The 18,365-nt window shown below is 43.2% G+C and overlaps 1 protein-coding gene and 3 long non-coding RNA genes across 5 annotated transcripts; 2 read left to right on the forward strand and 2 right to left on the reverse strand.

Moving 5' to 3' along the window:
* Positions 1–300: 300 nt before the first annotated feature.
* Positions 301–1,508, reverse strand: LOC143505566 (uncharacterized). Its single transcript, XR_013127871.1, has 2 exons — positions 1,272–1,508; positions 301–1,191 (listed from the first exon to the last, which is right to left on the reverse strand). It is a non-coding gene; the product is annotated as an uncharacterized LOC143505566 (long non-coding RNA).
* Positions 1,509–3,926: 2,418 nt separating this feature from the next.
* On the reverse strand, positions 3,927–5,103 carry LOC143505565 (uncharacterized). Its single transcript, XR_013127870.1, has 2 exons — positions 4,898–5,103; positions 3,927–4,817 (listed from the first exon to the last, which is right to left on the reverse strand). It is a non-coding gene; the product is annotated as an uncharacterized LOC143505565 (long non-coding RNA).
* A 7,308-nt stretch (positions 5,104–12,411) lies between these two features.
* On the forward strand, positions 12,412–14,533 carry LOC143505572 (ubiquitin carboxyl-terminal hydrolase 37-like). Its single transcript, XM_076996164.1, has 8 exons — positions 12,412–12,788; positions 12,970–13,136; positions 13,255–13,307; positions 13,398–13,437; positions 13,626–13,790; positions 14,032–14,163; positions 14,285–14,411; positions 14,528–14,533. Exons 1-8 carry the CDS (start codon positions 12,762–12,764, stop codon positions 14,531–14,533), a joined length of 717 nt encoding a protein of 238 aa, XP_076852279.1. The 5' UTR covers positions 12,412–12,761.
* Positions 14,534–15,246: 713 nt separating this feature from the next.
* On the forward strand, positions 15,247–17,863 carry LOC143505569 (uncharacterized). 2 transcript variants are annotated; one of them, XR_013127875.1, is made up of 5 exons: positions 15,247–15,370; positions 15,474–15,942; positions 16,019–16,157; positions 16,250–16,353; positions 17,069–17,863. It is a non-coding gene; the product is annotated as an uncharacterized LOC143505569 (long non-coding RNA). The 2 variants fall into 2 exon arrangements; XR_013127876.1 differs by having other exon boundaries at positions 15,474–15,939.
* The last annotated feature ends 502 nt before the right edge of the window (positions 17,864–18,365 follow it).

Below are 18,365 nucleotides of genomic sequence, written 5' to 3' on the forward strand. Positions count from 1 at the left end.
ACGGTAAATTAGGCAGCTAGCGACGAACACACCCCTATATTCGCAAGCTAGTTTGCTACATTAAACTAGCTACCTATCACTATGTTACTTAGCCTAACTAAATTGGCTACCCTTTAATGGCAAATTTAAACTAGGTTGTGTGGCGAGCAGAACTAACAAAAACCCAAAAAGAAGATGCACGACTACGCCACCTAGGGGAATTTCACCCCAAGGAATTATACTGGGGCAAATGAAAGCCTCAGCACAAACGAAAACCATTAACGAAAAGGACACAAGTTCAAGACCACTGGACCAGAGAGGTAGTTTCAATAATTTCTTTAATATAAAAATATACTTCGACCACTTTATGGATCGTATATAAAAATATATAATTTGCACAGACTCACAATGACAAGTAAAACAAGAGGGAACAGGGCTGCGGCCTTGGTAATTAAGATGAGAGCTATGAGATCACCTCTATACTGTACGCTCACCGTGACCATACTTCACACTCAATACTCTTCACTCACTACCACACCCGTGCACGAGATTCCACCACCTGGGACATCTGCCTCTGTCCGGCCTGCAGCTCCTGCCCTGCACAAACAATCAAATAATTAAACAAAACCCGGACAATAAGAAGACCAATAAGTCACAAACACAACCCAAAAAACCAAACGCTTTGCAGCGCAGTTTGGCACCAACACTATTTAAAGAAACCACGAAACAAATCACACCACAAAATCACTGCAAACGAAAAAGGGATAAAGAAATAAAAACCAGACACTCAACCAAATCAAACATGTAAAACTAAGAAGGTCGCCGCCAAACTGAGCCTAAACACGTAACAGGGAAAACAAATAGAAAACACGAAACACACGATCACTCGAACGACGTGAATCACGAACGGCCCAAACAAAACAGCAGCACTGCCGGCTACTGGAACCACGCGCAAACTTTATTTTTGGGTGAAAGTTGCTGTTGTATTCTCTCCCCTTTATGACTGGAATCCGCTGGTTGCTCCAACAGCCACGGCGAATTCTTCACAACAGCGCGATGACTAAACAAAGGAAAATGAATTAAAAACAAATCCCTTTATTAAAAGTGCCAATAATCAGCAATCCCACCTTACCTAACCAGGTTGTTCTCAAATAGCAACTGCCCACCCGTGGTAGATATCAGCACAGTAATTCTCTTGACGCGCCCACCGAACTGCGACGAAACAGCAGAGCATGTCAATTCTCCGCGCACAGCACTTACTGATAATCAGACGCCCAAAAGAAGCGCCATACCTCGACGGTATTAAGCTGGTCCAACAATGATGACTCGCCACCATTAGAGGTGCTGGAAAAACCTGATGACAGCAGGGGATCTGCCCACATAACCACACCCCTGCTATTTATAACCCCAGGATACACCTACCCCGCGACTCACACGGCTCCACCACAATTTGTAATTAGGGAGGGAATTAGTGAGATTACCCCCAAAAATCTCACTCTGCCACATTCTACCCCCACATTTAATATCGTCGCCCCGACGATAAACCCATGTAGAAACCACTAGTGCCATGGTCCAAACACGGCCAACTGTACATTTGACACAGAGCTGTGTGGCTCGTCTGCCTCACAAACCCCACCGACCGCACGCATCCTTGCAGGTCTTGCTATTAAGCAACCGATAGTCTACACACATGTGCAAACTCCCATACTTCCCCGTCACCAACACGACAGGAGAGGCACATACACTACTACTCCCTCTCACTACCCGAGACTCGAGAAGCTGATCGATATGAGCCTTTACGACGTCATACTCGGATGGAGGAATGTGTCTATACCTCTGCCACACTGGTGCCCTATCCAACAAAGGAATTTCAGGTGCTATAAGGTTGGTGCAACCCAGATCACCCATGGGCTAACAACTGAATTGTAATCCTGTAGAAGAAACTTCACTTCACTCGGTTCCTGGTCTGTCAGTGCCGATCAGTCCACAGCCTCTATTCCAGGCTGCACAGCAGTAGCTGCTACGAAGGTTCGCATTGCAGCAGTGGTGGACCTAACATCCATAACCCCAGTAGGAAGGCTAACAACCTGAACACTGCTTAAAAACCCAAGGTGTGTTTGTTCCTTCATTGACGACAGGAACATACACTGTACCCTTATCCACCGGAACTAGGCAGGAAGAGGCCGATAGCCCGGCTGGCAACCCAGCCTCAGGAGGTTCAAATAGAACAGAGCGACCAAAAGGTAACTCCGCACAAGTGCTACATCCAACTCCAGATAACCGATATATGGGATATCAAACCCATTAACAACCCGTAGTTGTAGCCAATGACAGGACTGGAGACGGTCCTGACCCCAAGGTTCAAACTGCTGCAAAAAGAAGCTCTCGGTGACGGTAGACACCATAGAACCCGTGTCCAACAGACAAGACTGAAACGCCCCCAATTACAATATCGGGGCAAGATGACATTAGCCTAGAAACAGTACCTGGCTTGGAGCCCAAAGATACCCCTTCTGAACTGTGGCTCTGCAGCTCAGTGGGCATTAGTTTTCCGACTGCTGATGGTGAGCGGACTCTGCTGCCCTTAAGGGTGGGCCCCGATTGGAGTGCAACACCCGTTCCCCATCACACTCTCTTGCAAAATGACCAGGCCGCTGGCATCGGCGACAAATGACACGCCCTTGTTGAAAGGGACGATTACGTTCTGAGGACGTCTGCAAAGAAGCAACAGTTTGAGTTAACTTATCAAGTTGAGCTTGCTGACGCTTCACCAACTCTTTCAACTCTTGCAACTCAGATGACCTTGACGCACTGGGTGAAACTGAACAGGGACTCCCCTGCACACCATACTGTAAGCCATATGCCGATGGTAGGGAGAGACAACGTCCCCTGGCACCCCCTGGCAATCCTTCCCTCTCCCATCGAATGGCCTCTCCACGCACCTCTAACAATGTGGCAGTGGGCTGCTGCCGAACAAACTGCTTCAACTCTCTACGGAGAGCACCGTCTAAAACATGTTCTACAAACTGATCCCGAAGTAAAACCTGCGCGTTTAACATTCCCTCTGGGGCCTGTTGCTTTACCGGTTCCATCAACGCCATCAATGCTAATGAGAACTCCTGTAATGTTTCCCCTTCCTGCTGTTTTCTTGAGAAAAAGGCCTGCTGTAATGTTACATAAGATTGTGAGCACTCGTAAAGATCTTTTAAAATGGTAAAAATGCTAGCTGGATCCCCCCTCTCTATATTAGAGCGGTACTTTATTTCTTCCCTTGCCTCCCCTTCCAAATGGTCAAAAATAAAGAAAGCCTGATCGGATACCGAGAGATGGCGGGCTCGCATACAAGCTTTAACTTCTTCTATCCATTCCACTATACCGATCCCAGTCTTACCATTAAAAAACGAACATTTACGATCGCGAGGGACAACCACCAAACGCTCCGTAACACTAGCACCCGTTGAAGGGGCATTACTTACACCAACAGGAACAGCTGGGGTAACTACACTAGCACCAGTTGGTACAGTAGCCCTTTCCTGGAGTAATCGCTCATTATCAGCCTTAAGCTGCATGACTAGGTCTCGAAGCTGCTGTATCTCTTCCTCCATTTTAATAGCAGGTGTGCTATAACACAAAAACAACCCAGTCAAACTACCAGTCCCTCAAACAAATGCTGCTGTTTTGTATCAAAAAAAAAAAGAGAAAAAAAAATAATCAATCCCCAAAACATACAAACTAATACACTCTACGTCTCTGGTACTCAGTGGATCCTGCCGACTACGCCAAAATGTGGCGAGCAGAACTAACAAAAACCCAAAAAGAAGATGCACGACTACGCCACCTAGGGGAATTTCACCCCAAGGAATTATACTGGGGCAAATGAAAGCCTCAGCACAAACGAAAACCATTAACGAAAAGGACACAAGTTCAAGACCACTGGACCAGAGAGGTAGTTTCAATAATTTCTTTAATATAAAAATATACTTCGACCACTTTATGGATCGTATATAAAAATATATAATTTGCACAGACTCACAATGACAAGTAAAACAAGAGGGAACAGGGCTGCGGCCTTGGTAATTAAGATGAGAGCTATGAGATCACCTCTATACTGTACGCTCACCGTGACCATACTTCACACTCAATACTCTTCACTCACTACCACACCCGTGCACGAGATTCCACCACCTGGGACATCTGCCTCTGTCCGGCCTGCAGCTCCTGCCCTGCACAAACAATCAAATAATTAAACAAAACCCGGACAATAAGAAGACCAATAAGTCACAAACACAACCCAAAAAACCAAACGCTTTGCAGCGCAGTTTGGCACCAACACTATTTAAAGAAACCACGAAACAAATCACACCACAAAATCACTGCAAACGAAAAAGGGATAAAGAAATAAAAACCAGACACTCAACCAAATCAAACATGTAAAACTAAGAAGGTCGCCGCCAAACTGAGCCTAAACACGTAACAGGGAAAACAAATAGAAAACACGAAACACACGATCACTCGAACGACGTGAATCACGAACGGCCCAAACAAAACAGCAGCACTGCCGGCTACTGGAACCACGCGCAAACTTTATTTTTGGGTGAAAGTTGCTGTTGTATTCTCTCCCCTTTATGACTGGAATCCGCTGGTTGCTCCAACAGCCACGGCGAATTCTTCACAACAGCGCGATGACTAAACAAAGGAAAATGAATTAAAAACAAATCCCTTTATTAAAAGTGCCAATAATCAGCAATCCCACCTTACCTAACCAGGTTGTTCTCAAATAGCAACTGCCCACCCGTGGTAGATATCAGCACAGTAATTCTCTTGACGCGCCCACCGAACTGCGACGAAACAGCAGAGCATGTCAATTCTCCGCGCACAGCACTTACTGATAATCAGACGCCCAAAAGAAGCGCCATACCTCGACGGTATTAAGCTGGTCCAACAATGATGACTCGCCACCATTAGAGGTGCTGGAAAAACCTGATGACAGCAGGGGATCTGCCCACATAACCACACCCCTGCTATTTATAACCCCAGGATACACCTACCCCGCGACTCACACGGCTCCACCACAATTTGTAATTAGGGAGGGAATTAGTGAGATTACCCCCAAAAATCTCACTCTGCCACAGTTGCATCAAAGTTTTTAATATTTCAGTGTTTTTTAAACATCTTCCTTAGGACATGATCGGGAGCCTTTTGCATTGGACGAAGGCATCTTTGAGACGCTCCATACCCCGATCCGAGAGGTAGTTGGCTATTATTGGTGAAATCTTTCTTAGCCAGCTTCATTCTGTTTAAATCAAATCAAATCAAATATATTTGTATAGCGCTTTTCACAACACGTTGTCACAACATGTACAGGATTTAGGGAAGTTTCTGTGCAGAACTGTAGCATGCATTGTTTATTTGCATGCTGGTCACAATAGTAAAATGCAGGTCGCACATACTTGTCTAGTCGCAAAGTAACACGTATTTGGTTTTCTCCATAGTTGAGGCTTATACAGACTCGCCAAGGATTGGACAGAGCACATAGGATGTTTGCCTTCACCTTCTCACGAATGGGTTCTTCAGCTACACAGGTTCCCTTAAGTTTTTAATGTGTATCACAGGCACAAAAATATTTTGTTACCTGAGGGTTTATAAGGGGTTTGTCCATTTCAGTGGTAAAGTTATTTTTCTGCTTGACTGCAGGTGGTGGAGGTGAAGCTCCAGCACAAGTCCATCTACAGTGGGCTGGAGAGTGAGCACTGGTGGGTGCTCAACAATGACTTTTACTGGATAGGTGCAGAGGTGAGTCATGGGAACAGGTTCACAATTTCAGTAAGAATGGACATGCTACTGTAAATGTCCCTTCAACCTAATCTTTTCCTTGTATTTGTAGCTTACCCTCCACCACTTTGCCAGCGCTAGTGCCGTGGCCTGCATCAAGGTAACAAAGAGTCTTGACTATAAGCATCTTTCACTAGCTTGTCCCATTCTGAATTACACTCATCAGCATGTCCTCTGTTAATTCAGCGGAGGGGATCCAGCATCACAGACGCCACCATCTACCTGCGCACCTGTTCAACAACAACGTCGGTGCAGAATATTTTTCTGGTTAGTGCTTCCTCCTTTCTGATTGCATTTAGAATTATTTGTGGTGAGGTTTTTAGAAAATGATATCTAAAGGCATTTTTATTGTGTGTGTTTTGTAGCAAACGGTGGTGTCCACTTGGTTTAAGGGTGTCTCCATTGGTTCGGATGACATTTTCAGGTCATCCGAATCTAGTCACACCCAGACCCTGGAGACACCGAACCCAGCTGTTTTTTCCAGCAGTCCATCCCCACCGAGAGCACCCCCTCAACGACCACCTCCAGGCTTTTAAACACCTACACATGAATTGAATTCTTATATAAATTCATAATTTCACTGTGTGGCATGCGTTTTATTTTTCTACGTAATTTAATATTTTTGCTTGCATGTGTGTTTTTCAGATGCTGAAGGTTTTCCCATAACCACATGAGGACTAGATGTTGGTCTTTTGGGACACAGAGGTAGAACATCACATGGACTGATCACCCACCTGGAGCGTTTTACATCTGCCCCTTCTCTTTCCCCCAACACTCTGTTTCATCTTTTGAGGTTTGTGTAACCCTAACTCATCTTCCAGATTTCTCATGAAAACATAAAGCTGTGTGTAGTCTTTATTCTGCTTTTCTGTCTCTTTCGTTCTGTCCATCATGTGGGTCTCCTGTGCTTCTTCCTGGATTAGAGACTACCGACAGCTGTGCAACCTGAATTTCACGCAGGCTCCCAGGACAAGAGGACTACTGCAGTTTGTGGACCAGGACAGAATAATAAGCCTTGACAAGATGTGCATCAGGATGATGAGAGACTTTATGATCCACGCCAGAGAACAGAGACAAGACCAGAGGACTGAACGGCATCAAGAACCGATCGTCGGGATTATTAGAACAATCACCATCGTCAGTGTGCAAGGAACTGTGAGGAAAGCCCGAAAGAATCACCATTCGTGGACTATTCATCATCACCGTGGACAACCATCAGGATTACAGATTCGACCATTTTGGGATTTTTGGTTATCAACAGCAGATTATCAGTGCTCCTGTCATCCTCATCAGACCTCTACAACTAACTCAGAATGCTGCAGCACGACTGGTCTTCAATCTCCCTAAGTTCTCACATGTGACTCCTCTGCTACGCTCTCTTCACTGGCTTCCAGTAGCGGCACGCATCAGATATAAAACATTGATGCTTGCTTACAAAGCCAAAAATGGACTGGCCCCTCCCTACATGATGTCCATGGTCAAAAGCCAATCCGTACAGCGAACACTCAGAAACTCAAGCTTGGCTCGACTCGAAACTCCATGCTTAAAGTCTCATGGAAGACAAAGCTCCAAACTATTCTCCGTCCTGGCTCCAAGATGGTGGAACGATCTTCCATTAGCTGCTAGGACTGCAGAGTCTATTGCTATCTTCAAGCGTAGACTGAAGACCCACCTGTTTGTTGAGTTCTTACCAGAGCACTAACTCAGCTGATACCACTTGCCGTGGTTCTTTAAATGGTATGTTTGTCTGTGGTTATTTGTGCTTCTTGGCAAATGTCTAACTTGCAAAAACACTAGGTAATGACATTGACTCCTGTAGTTTAGTAGTAGTCTGACTCAATGGTATCTTGAATTCTGGCCTATTCGTACTATTTCCTAGGATGAATTCTGTGATTGAATGCAAAGCACTTTGTAAGTCGCTCTGGATAAGAGCGTCTGCTAAATGCCGTAAATGTAAATGATTTTGTAAATTGTTAGTGAAATAGTTATTATTGTTTTATAAATATTTATCAGTAATGTGATTGTGTTTTAATTGCAAAGGAGTCATACTGTCTTGTATTTTACCTTTGGTGTTACTCATGTAATCATCAGTATGCTTAGTCTGATTGTGTGGTTTGTGTGTGACTTGTGTATTAGTCTGTATAATTAGATTTTGTGTTTTTGTGTGATTTGTGTATTTAACCAGGCCACCCGAAGGGGACTGGTCCCTGCTGGATACACGCACCTATCCGGATACAAGCACCTGCCTGTGGATGTACTGATGCCAGGGTTAGACGTGCCATTGCCACAAGAGGTCGTGCGGATGCTAGTTCCTATCAGAGGCTCACCATCTACACTGAAGGGACTGTGACTACTTGGCCGGGGAACGAGAACTGTGACTACTACTGTAGAACTGTAGAACCACCCTGCGCACCACGGACTTGTGCTAACGGGCCGCCCAATGGAGGATGGGTTCCCTTTTGAGTCTTGGTCCTCCCGAGGTTTCTTCCTATTCCCCTCCATCATAGGGAGTTTTTCCTCGCCACTGTCGCCATTGGCTTGCTCATTAGGGATTTGGACCCATAAGATTGTTAATCTTGTAAAGATTGTGAAAAGCACTATACAAATAAACTTGACTTGACTTAATCATTAGTGAGTTATAGGCTAATTATGTTTTAGGTTGAATGTATCCAGTTATGATATTTGAGTGATTCACTATTTTCCCAGCTAGCAACACTAACCATGCGATACCTGAATTTAGTAAACTATAGTGAGAGAGGAATATTACACTGGAAACACACAGCCTAAATTATTACAAATAAATAAAATGTAGCTTCAAGAGAGGGGAAACAAAAGAAAGTAGAAATTGTTTCTTATAGACAGTTTGCATTGGTGCTTACTAAAATTTCCCTGGTGGAAATTTTCATTTTTTAAAATAAACATTTTAAATGACTAGCTTTTAAATAGTACAAGTGTGCTACAAATGCACAACATAAAATAAAATATAAGTACAAATGTAACGCAGGCACCTCCTCAGCTAGGAGGCAGACAAACGCTGAGGAGAGCGAGATTTATTAGAAGGAATTCCATAATCATAGTCGTAACAACAGGCAGGGGTCGTAACAGGTGAGCCATCCAGGTTTGACAAGTTGATCGGCATAATCAGACACACAAAGAGAACGAACAGGGCAATGGGGAGAACACTAAAAGGAATGAACAATGGAACAGGAACAATACTCACGAAATCAAATAACAAGGATCGCGGAGCACATTGGCAAATACCGACGGAGCAAATGAACAGAACAACCGAAAACGGGCTAGGGAGACACAGGGATATAAATACACAGAACTAGACTAGACACAGGTGAAGACAATGACAACATGGGCATGGCAGACAGAAGGAAACTATGGTAACAGACAAGCAAGGCGGGATTAACAAGCAAGGAACAACAAAGACACGAAGAGCAGGACACCGGAGTGACAGCTAGGAGAGGGGGGAGTAGCCCTACGTGACAATAAAATGTAGCTGGGAAAATTATATTACTATATTACAAGTGTGCTGTAAATGCACATCAATGCATAATACATAAACTGTAGCTGGGTAAATTATAGTAGTGTGTCGTTAACAGTGGTGAACGGGATTCTTCAAGCCACCAGATTTAATCCGTCACCATATCCAGTCACGAAAATCCATGAGAAATTTGGTGGAGACACTACACATTACTGAATTGTTTACTAAAACTATTAAGGGAAGGAGAATTGCAGGTGTTCATACACATGTTGACTCGCTAGCCAGCAGATGTGTCAATTCCAGGTTCCGAAAGTAAAAGTCCTCACCAGGATTTTACTCAAGCTTGCTAGATTTTCTAATTAGTGCAATCCAGGTAAAATTAGTGGAATCAACACAATCCAGGAAGCCTGAGCAAAATCCTGTTGAGGACTTTTACTTTCTGAACCTGGAATTGACTCCTCTGCTAGCCAGGTAAAATGAAATGAAATGTGTGCTCATTTCACATTGCACATTTCATTTCATTTTAAAATACCTGGCTAGCTAGTCAAGGTGTGTATTGAGAACACCTGCAGTTTCCCTTCCCGCCTCCAGAACGCCACTCTGCAGTGTCTACTGAGTCTCTCCTGCTTCTGGAGCCCCATCAGAGCTCAGTGCTCCAGCTGGACAGATCCATCCAGCTGCCAGATGCTCAGGTAGCCAATCAGGAACAGAGGATTCACTTGTCTAAATGAACTGTGCAAATATGATGGCTTAGGGAGGTGTTGTGATGCTGAGAGAAATAAACCACTTTGGTCTCCCTGTTACCTTGCGTAGATGTTTTGCAGATTTGCAGCAAGGCAGGCTCACTAGTCGTAGCTCTTCACAGAAGAAGAAGCTCCTGAGAGCCCTGAATGCCTGTATTTCAGTCAGATGCCCTGCGTTTGGAGAGGACTACGAACAGGTTCAGCTAAACAACCCTCTGAGCCATTTAGAACACATCAGAACCACATGCAGTAGTCTGCAGGAACTGCACACAACCTTCTTTGTTTTCTCACTCTGTTGCTGCTGAAGTCCAGGAGTAATGCCCTTCTGATGTACTGTCTTCCACAGGATGCCTATGAGTTCCTGATGATGTGTTTGCTTCAGCTGAAGGAGGAGGGAGAGACACTCAGGGTTTCCTCCTTCTCTTACATCTGCCCTGTTGCAAATTTTGAGTTTCACCTCAAATCTGTGCGCACCTGCAGCAGGTAATTCTTTGCTATATCACCACATCTCCTTCTTGTAAATCAACTGCTCTTAACATGTGTTTCTTCAGAGTGTGCATTGTCACAAAGTATGCACACACTTGGTATGGGATAATGTGGGTTATTTCTGTGTGAATGTTGTAACCTCTCTGTTGATTTCTGTTGTTTGAAAGCTGTGGACTGCAGAGCTCCAGAGTGGAGGACTTCAACCACCTCTCTGTTAACCTGAGCTCTACCTTGACTGACAGCCTACACAATTACTTCAAGGTCTGTCACCACACACACCCCTACTGGACAACACTTTTTTGCCAGTTTGTTAAGTTAGGGAGCCATCCTAACCATTGTCACTCTCAATCAAAACTTTTTTTCAGTCAACGGTTTTGGAGTTCAAATGTGAATGTCAAGCTCAAGGCACCGAGGCATGTGAAGTGGTGGAGTTCTTCACACTCCCACGGTGAGTCTCGCATTATGTGAATTACCACAAACAATGAGTTTTAAAGCAGTCATCTCACACTCTTCCAGTTCTTACATCATTTTTCCTTTTGGAACAGAGTTCTGATCCACTCCCATCAGACCCTCCCATCAGACACTTCCATCAGACACTTCCTTACGTAACAGAAGTGGCTTTATCCAAGTTAGATGTCGTGCTGTTGACACCTGATTAAAAAATCTTCATCGTATAGAAATCTGGCAAATCTGTTTTGTGTGTGTGTGTGTGTGTGTGTGTGTGTGTGTGTGTTTTGTTTTTGCTTGTTTTTTGTTAATGACAATTGGATGGATTTTATTCCTCTCTCTACAGCTACAATTTGAATCTGAATTTTGTATATTTATTTAATGAAAATGCAGTTTTACTTTTTCTGTCAAGTTGTAATTTGATCAAATTAAATTTGTACTCCATGACTTGAATTTCTATGCATGTTTTGGAAACATATATCCTTTATAATGTTGTCAAACTACATTCAGTGTAAATGCAGGAAAGGCAATCTATAGATTCAGTCAGGCAATCAGCTGTGAAGAAACAGTTTATAAGCAATCAGGAAATATTTTAGGACAACCTGAAATATTGTTGGACAGTTATAAATTAGAGGGGACTTTAAAATGCAAAAAGAGTATCTGATACTGTACATGTGAAATATAATTGAACCGCACTTTTCATAAAAGCTCAAAGCCCTGCAAGGTGCCCAAGCTGTGTGTGTAATTGTGCAGATTTCTTTCACTAATCAGTATCTTACATTCTAGTATTTGGATTTTTCTAGTATAATAATGTATAAGATGAATCACTAAACCTTAGCACTAAAGGGTGAAGGGATTTCATGATCCATGAACCATGACCATGAACTTGGTCGTCCCCTGCGGAGTATATTGCAGAGTCACTGAAAGGTTGCAAAGGAAAGATTGGGCAAACAAAAACAAAAAAACACACAAAACCCTCACAACATCGGGCATCATCATGACAGTCAAGAGATGATTTAGCCCCAAAACCTCATCTAGATGAGATTCTTAACCCAACTGTGGGCCGCGAACGCCACCTTGAGGGCCTCAAAAGAACAACAGTTTTAAACTTTGGGCCGCAGAGGGCCGCCGGACCGCATTGATTTTGAATAAAATGCAGTACACTTTCTCACCACTAGTAGCGGTAGTGCGTCACTTAGATATTTAAACAACGTATTTAATATAAGTTAAACTTATATAGCGCCTTTCTAGTACCCAAGGACACTTTACAAAAATCCTATGGGGAAAAAAAACAAATAACAATTAAATAAATAAATATAATTAATTAAACCATACTATGACTATGTGGAAGGGAGAAAATACTGAGAGAAAAGGTGAGTTTTAAGCTGAGTTTTGAAGGAGGAAAAGGATGAACAGAAGCGGAGATGTTGCGGGAGGCCATTCCACAGTTTTGGGGCCATTACACAGAATGAGCGCCCACGAGCAGTGACAAGCTTGTATTTTGGAATCACCAGAAGACCTGTGTCTGAGGACCTAAGTGTTTGGTTTGGGATTTAGGGTATAGAAGTTGTGCTAAATAGTCTGGAGCTTACAGCTTCACACTTAACGATAACAGAACGCAGCACTATTACGTCATATAGCTACTGACGTTAACAACGAGGCCGTGACAGCGCTGCACAATAGAACCAGGTCAATATATCGCGAACATCACATTTAAAGTATCTGCAAACCCGACGCGACGACGTTTACATTAATTCTGTTAGGAAGGAGCGTATATCGGACAAATGGGTTGCATTTACTCGTGTATGAAGGTAGCTATCTAACGTTTTTATACGTTGTGGTCTAAAAAGGAGTAACCGGCATTTTTATACCGGTTATTCTCCGATTCTCCGATATTTTCTCCGATATTTTTTCGATTTAAGATGTGATGCTTTTTAGGGTGTACTGAGGTTTCCCATACCCATGATTTGACAAACCAATGGTTTCCTACAGAAAAAGAACAAAGAGGGTGTGAATAGTGAAGTTAAAAAGAAGAAAAAGCAAAGATGGTGGAGACATATAGAGTCATCCTCCCTGACACAAGTAACTGACACTCAGTCCTTGAATGTCAGCTCCTCCTCCATCTCTTGCTCCTCTTCCTCTGAGGGACACTTAACCAGGTATGAAAACCGTCCCAGCCTTATGAATTGTGTAGTCACATGCACATGTGTAGTCACATGCACATTTGGTTATTATTTATTCTGTCTATGATTTTTCCCTGGAATTATTTGCCCCCAGGTCCAACAACAAACTCCCTACTGAACCCAAGAACACGGAAGGGATTGTTCCTGGTCAGAGCTCAGAATCTTTTATGATTTTGTACCTTTGCATAGTATGTTTTAGTCAAAGACACTTACTCCAAGGTTTTGTTCTCTCCATAGGGGCTGCTGATAAAGATGTGTGCTCTGTGCCCATGGATAGGTGGGTACATTATTAAAGTCATCTTCATGGCACAGTAAAGTATGGACAATCTATAATGGTTATATATTGACATTGTGGCATAAATCAAGAGAAACTGAAAAATATTAAAAACAACATTTGTATGTATGTGAACATTTTGTGCACTACACAAACTCCATATTCATCTGTCACTTTACTCTCTCTTTCAGATTGCCGGCTGTTGTGGTAGAGGGAGACTTTCGTGTGCAGAATTTGCAGCACCTGTTACCGCACATCGTCAGTAGTGAAAGGGTGACTGAGAGTGGCCAGGGTGAGGGCCAAGGACACGCCCCCACTGTTTCTGCTGGCAGAGACACAGAGATCCAACAGCTCGGGTAAAGACAGAACACGTTGTGTTTTAGCACACAACCATTACGTGATTTTGCAGTGTACACAGATGTAATGTACACAGTCTTTATCTCTGAACCAAAATAAAGGCACGTAGCAATTAAAGGAGCAATAAGTATTTTTGCAGTTCTTCTTCAAATTCTGAAATTATGTGACATTGACACCTAGTGGCCTGGAAGTTTTACTGATTATGTATTAAATCTATTCTAAACATTAATGTCCTGTTAGGTTTCCCAACATTGGGAATACATGTTATATGAACGCCACTCTGCAGTGTCTTCTGAGTCTCTCCTGCTTCTGGAGCCCCATCAGAGCTCAGTGCTCCAGCTGGACGGATCCATCCAGCTGCCAGATGCTCAGGTACCTGATCAGGAACAGAGAAGTCACATGTCTAAATGAACTGTTCAATTATGAGTGCTTAGAGAGGTGTTGTGATGCTGAGAGTTATAAACCACATTGGTCTCCCTGTTACTGTGCGTAGATGTTTTGCAGATCTACAGCAAGGCAGGCTCACTAGTCGTAGCTCTTCAAAGAAGAAGAAGCTCCTGAGAGCCCTGAATGCCTGTATTTCAGTCAGATGCCCTGCGTTTGGAGAGGACTACGAACAGGTTCGGCTAAACAACCCTCTGAGCCATTCAGAACACATCAGAACCACATGCAGTAGTCTGCAGGAACTGCACACAACCTTCTTTGTTTTCTCAACTCTGTTGCTGCTGAAGTCCAGGAGTAATGCCGTTCCGATGTACTGTCTTCCACAGGATGCTCATGAGTTCCTGATGATGTGTTTGCTTCAGCTGAAGGAGGAGGGAGAGACACTCAGGGTTTCCTCCTTCTCTTACATCTGCCCTGTGGCAAATTTTGAGTTTCACCTCAAATCTGTGCGCACCTGCAGCAGGTAATTCTGTGCTATATCACCACATCTCCTTCTTGTAAATCAACTGTTCTTAACATGTGTTTCTTCAGAGTGTGCATTGTCACAAAGTATGCACACACTTGGTATGGGATAATGTGGGTTATTTCTGTGTGAATGTTGTAACCTCTCTGTTGATTTCTGTTGTTTGAAAGCTGTGGACTGCAGAGCTCCAGAGTGGAGGACTTCAACCACCTCTCTGTTAACCTGAGCTCTACCTTGACTGACAGCCTACACAATTACTTCAAGGTCTGTCACCTCACACACCCCTACTGGACAACACTTTTTTTGCCAGTTTGTTAAGTTAGGGAGCCATCCTAACCATTGTCACTCTCAATGAAAACTTTTTTTCAGTCAACGGTTTTGGAGTTCAAATGTGAATGTGGTCAAGGCACCGAGGCATGTGAAGTGGTGGAGTTCTTCACACTCCCACGGTGAGTCTCGCATTATGTGAATTACCACAAACAATGAGTTTTAAAGCAGTCATCTCACACTCTTCCAATTCTTACATCATTTTTCCTTTTGGAACAGAGTTCTGATCCTCCACATTAAGAGGTTTGACATGATGGGCAAGAAACTAACAAACCTAATGGACATCCCCTCAGAGCTGGACCTCTCTGTCCTCCCTGGAGTGGCTTCACTCGGGCAACCGTTAAGGTCAGCTTGTACAACGGCCTGAGCATACGCTCTCTCACCTCTGTCCACCCTTTCACAATTAGCAATGAGACGCTAACTGAATGGCTTTGTGATGTGTCCACAGTGGACCAGCATACACCCAGGACAAAGGACACGAGGAGGATAATCTGGAGAAAAGCTCTGTGCCAGAACAAGGTAAACATCAGCCATTTTCCTACAGTGATCAATTAAATTTTGGATTTACAACCTGTCTACGTTTATACGTACCTGCCATAATGATGTAGTTCTCTCAACCCATTAGTAGTAAATGAGAGCAGAGAAGGACAGGGAGAGAAAGTACAGCACGTCAGCCCACTGGTGAGGAAATAGAGAGAGAGATGAAAAAGAAGATTGAAAGATGCTGAGAGAGACTGAGAAAGACAGGCTGAGAGAGATAGATAGATATGAGAGAGACCCATATCAACGATCTAAGATGCATTCTTACTTAATCATATGAAAAAACAGATGTACTTGTTGTTTGCAGGAAACTGTTCACACAGACATCTACAGACTCCACGCTGTGGTGTCTCATTTGGGTGGCAGCATGGACAGTGGTGAGCAGTCTGATAATATCCACAAACATGCAGTAGAAACTATAAAGTGACTAATGACATCTTGCTTCCCTGACAGGGCACTACATCAGCGACGTAGCTGAGGAGAAAGGAGAGTGCTGGTTAAAATTCAACGATTCAAAGGTTTCAAAAAAGACAGAGCCAGCCGTCCTTAAGAGCAGGGCAAAAACAGCCTACCTGCTTTTCTACATGCAAAGGTAGTAGCTCACCTTCTAACTCAGGTACATCTGCTGAAACACATAGAGAACTGGCTGAATTCCAGCTGCTCCTGTTTTGCTGTTGTCTCCAGTGGGGCTGGAGAGAAGAACGTGGTCCCGTGGATGGTGGACCAGGGAGAAGCAGCAGTATCCCCCTAAACCCAACTCCATGCCATGACTAAGTCAGGATACACATGTAAGCACCTACATCCTCACTTAACAAGACAGGCTACACATCTGCTCAGTTCAGTTCAGGTCTATTTCTGTCTGTTCCTGTCGTCCAATCGTAGGAGATCATTCATTAAGAACGGCTTCTGCCTTTCAGATTTGGGAACATAAATACCTCGGTCCATGGGGACAGATACAAATTCCATAAGATTTTACATGTTGGCAGAAACCTAACCTTTACCCTGCCCTTACAATCAAAATTATAAGGCTAGACACAATTAGAAACTTCCTTCCTAAATTACCACTCACACTGGTATGTGTGGTATATTACATCTTTTTATATTACTGGTAAGTTTCAAGTGAGTTATTATTTGTTCAACATTAACACTCCTCCCCCCTTGTGTGATAAGGCTACAGACTACCATTTTAAAATGATTAATGCTTAGATGGTATTTTCATTACAATTAATTAGTTAAACATGATTCAGACCAGCAGACTACAGGCAACTGCTAAATAACAAGCTTTAAAGGTGATCATCACTTCAATGCTATATCCGTTATATCTGTTAATGGGTTGCGTTTCTATGGGAATTGTGTAAATAGCCCCTTGCTTTTCTTCCAAATCTTAGTAGATAAAAGGCTTTCTAATAAAAAATGACTATTCATGAATGACGTCACTTTAGACAGCATGTAGCCTAGATGACCTGTCAACGCTTGATTTTCTCCACCATTCATGTGTTAAAGGCCAGAAAAGGCGTGACACAGGCGGACACTGCTCCCGACTCTGGCAAGTACGCAACAAAGCGGAAAGACTTCCGTTGTTTGAAGGGTGAACCGAGTGAACCAAGCGGTGTCTGTTTTGTCCGACTGATCTGAGAAGTTGGGACGTGCCGGAGTAAATACAGCTGAGCTGCTGGTGAAAGCGAGAACGTGAGAGACTCTGCTGCTGGTGCTGTCTGTGCACGAGAAGCGCACTGATAAAAAGCTAAGTGCAACCCCCTACCTTTTTAGAAGAATTTTAACCTTCTGCCATCCACCAGTCGTAGTTTTAGGGCAGTACATTTTAATTTTTCATTTTTGTTTTAGTTTGTTGGAGTCCGTTGCTATAAATAGCTAAGTTGCTTTCTATTAGGCTGGGTACTGCTATAGGTTTATTTCATTATTTGATTTTTGGTTGTGTGTAAGGGATTTGGATTTGTTTGGTTTGATTTATTTTGGGGTTTATAATTTGGAGGGTTTGCTGTGGTGTTAAGTAGTTTTTTTTTTCCAGTGCTAGCCTATTAGGGAACATTTTGTTTGGCTAAAATATTCTATATTCTTTGGGCTCCATTTTTGTGTTGCGTCTTTGTGGGTTTGTGTGTTTCTTTGTTACAATTTCAGTTATTTTGAGTGGTGACTGCGTTTTGTTTTTGTTCTGTCCTTTGTCTGCAGCATTGCTATCCAGAACACTAAGTGGACTGTTGCGTGTCCCTCCTTGAACTGGCTGCCGAGGTTCTGGACTGGGACTGGGTGCACTTGGAGTTGATGGATTTTTTTTTTTTTTTTTTTTTTATATATAAAATTCTTTTGTTGAATAAATATATTGTGCAAATTCCCATCTTCTCTCTGCATTTGTCAACTTGCGACTCCCCAAGGTGTAGTGGTTGGGATTGGGCTAAGGGAAATATAAAATTTTGCCCTTTGTCGGGAAAGGCCGTGACATTAGTAGTAAATAGTTCTTGGTTCTTTTCTCTGGCTGTTTGCCTAATGTCGCTCCTCAGTCATTTTGGACTCCTCAGTTTTTACATTGTATTTGATAATTGCCAGTGTTTGCTTTGAAAGTGAGCGTGCTGGTTGTGTTCTCCAGAGATCTGCACAATGCATTTATCACACTGTTCACGCTGCTCACCATGACTCACTGGTGTGTCCTGCTGTCAGAAGTACAAAGGGTTCCAGAGCTGGACAGCATCACCTGCAGCATTTACATCGTTCTGTGGATTTGTATTCGCCCCTTCATATTCCTGAACATTGTAATTGGCATTTTTGGTAGGTTACACTACAA

Source organism: Brachyhypopomus gauderio, unplaced genomic scaffold, assembly GCF_052324685.1.
Source record: "Brachyhypopomus gauderio isolate BG-103 unplaced genomic scaffold, BGAUD_0.2 sc376, whole genome shotgun sequence".
Classification (NCBI taxonomy): Eukaryota; Metazoa; Chordata; class Actinopteri; order Gymnotiformes; family Hypopomidae; genus Brachyhypopomus; species Brachyhypopomus gauderio.